The following is a 2,500-nucleotide window of genomic DNA, read 5'->3' on the forward strand; positions in this document are numbered from 1 at the left end:
ACAGCTCAACATTTAGAACCAAATGAACCAACATCCACATTCAACAACACTTATATATATATATATATATATATATATATATATATATATATATATATATAAACACAACAGAGTCTGTTGTCTGTTAATGTACAGCTGTACAACACAACCAACGAGCAACCAATAAGCCTGGATCAACGGAAATACATTTCCAGGATAACTGCCTGACTTCGATGTCCCTCCCCTTCCTCTCTCTGTTCTCAAACTCCGTTCTCTTCAGGAAACGACAACGACCTTTGAGCCAGCGAGCTACACGCTGAAAAAGTTTTGAAGAAATTTTTGGATGGTGCAACAAGTCAGACCTGCTCGGTTCTTTCTGGGAATGATTGTAAAGATTTACAAAAGAATATGTTGAGGTCATTTCCTCTCTAACTGGGAGGTTTTGGGACTGATTGGTGGGATTGCTGTGGACGAAGTAAACACAGAGATACACTGGTAAGAGATAATGAGGTTTAACCATGTATCAGCTGATCTCACGTTGCTGTATTGTGTCAACAGTTAACTTCATTTAATATGGTATGTGGTGATTTCTTCTGCGGGGTGCAAATGTTCCACCAGAACAAGTTCCTTCCTGAGACTATTTAGCAGAACCCCCGTCGCTTATATTTAGAGGTTGTACCAGAATAGGTTTACATGGTTTCATTTTCAAAAAACATCATATTTTTGTCGTACTGCTCATTGCTGCAGCTCCTCTTTTCACCCTGTGTTCAGGTCTCTGTTTTAGCTACAGAGTGAGACCTCTCACTGCTGGAACATCTTTGTTGAGCTAGACTGAGACTGAGTTGCACATGCTCAGTACCTAGGTAAGGACTACTAGCCAGTCAGAAGCAGAGTATGAGGGCGTGCCCTGACAGTAGCTAGGTAAGGACTACTAGCCAGTCAGAAGCAGAGTATGAGGGCGTGTCCTGACAGTAGCTAGGTAAGGACTACTAGCCAGTCAGAAGCAGAGTATGAGGGCGTGCCCTGACAGTAGCTAGGTAAGGACTACTAGCCAGTCAGAAGCAGAGTATGAGGGCGTGTCCTGACAGTAGCTAGGTAAGGACTACTAGCCAGTCAGAAGCAGAGTATGAGGGCGTGCCCTGACAGTACCTAGGTAAGGACTACTAGCCAGTCAGAAGCAGAGTATGAGGGCGTGCCCTGACAGTACCTAGGTAAGGACTACTAGCCAGTCAGAAGCAGAGTATGAGGGCGTGCCCTGACAGTACCTAGGTAAGGACTACTAGCCAGTCAGAAGCAGAGTATGAGGGCGTGCCCTGACAGTACCTAGGTAAGGACTACTAGCCAGTCAGAAGCAGAGTATGAGGGCGTGCCATGCTAGCAGCTAGGCGAGCATTATAACGTGTGTTCCAAAGTGACCACGTTTGTCTCTGAAGTAAAGGCTGGACTACAATAGAGCTGTTTGGAGCAGTTTGTGAACAGTGTTTTCTGTTGGAGATGGTAAGTCCCTTTGGGGGGGACTTTGGGCTTTTTCACTTTGTAAACCTATAACGTGCACAAAAAAGATATAAAACACAATAAAGGGAAGGGGAAAAGCCAAAAAGCAGAATATGAGCATTTGAAATAAATGCAAACAACCCAGAGTGTTTTTCCCTCCTATCCCAGAATGCATCTGTAGTGTAGCCAGACCTTCCTCCACAGCGCTGTGGAGATAGAGCTGGTGATGCGAGATGAGCAACCAATTGTGTTTCTTATTTTCAATTTGCATAACTTGTATTTACCTCAAACAGCCTGAGGATGTTGGCCACCATGATGGACACGGAGCTGGCCGACGCTCCGATCACTCCCACCACCCTCTCTGGTTTGCGGATGATGGGCGGCTCTCCGTTGGAGCAGCGGATGTCGGACGTGTCTTTCTGGATCAGCGCCTGTACGAAGGTGAGCGACTGCTCCAGGGCGTACGTGTCCCGGGAGCAGGTGTCGAGGATGCGGGCGCCCAGCGTGATGTTGGGCAGCAGCTCTGGGTCGCTGTTGATCTGGTCCAGAGCGTACAGCATGGCCTCCATACGGTGGACGCCCTTCTCCTTCTTCAGCTCGCCGCAGGGAAGGCCGTGGGGGCCGCGGGAGTGGATGGGGAACAGCCCCCCCAGAGTGATGTCTCCGACCAGCTTTATGGAGTGGGGATGGAAGTGCTGGTGGGAGGCGCTCACCTGGACCAGCGGTCCACCAATCCAGAGCCAGAGAGACAGCAGGAGGCGGGGCCACAGGGAGGACGGACAGGGTGTCCATCCAATCCAGAACAAGACGTGAGGATGAGGATGATGACAGCGGTGGGGGGGGAGGGAGGAGGAGGGGGAGGGGCCTGATGATGTCATGCTGAGGGGACGTTTAGGGGAGACTGTTCATCCTGCCGTGGACACCTGGGGAGACATTAATCAATCAATCAATCAATCAATCAATCCCTCCATGGCTTCAGGAGAGGAACAGATTATTTGAATCGGATTTAGTTTTTAAACACTCAAAC

The 2,500-nt window shown here is 48.7% G+C and overlaps 1 protein-coding gene across 1 annotated transcript in view; it reads right to left on the reverse strand.

The window, feature by feature from the left end:
• grm6a (glutamate receptor, metabotropic 6a) overlaps positions 1–2,255 on the reverse strand; it is a gene marked incomplete at its 5' end in the record, with an annotated part of 45,098 nt that extends 42,843 nt beyond the window's left edge. The window contains one exon of the mRNA XM_078253835.1: positions 1,758–2,255. Coding sequence (XP_078109961.1) covers positions 1,758–2,255 — 498 coding nt within the window. The remainder of the gene's footprint in view (positions 1–1,757) is intronic.
• Positions 2,256–2,500: the final 245 nt, after the last annotated feature.

The sequence above is a fragment of the Sander vitreus genome, chromosome 7 (assembly GCF_031162955.1).
Source record: "Sander vitreus isolate 19-12246 chromosome 7, sanVit1, whole genome shotgun sequence".
Classification (NCBI taxonomy): domain Eukaryota; kingdom Metazoa; phylum Chordata; class Actinopteri; order Perciformes; family Percidae; genus Sander; species Sander vitreus.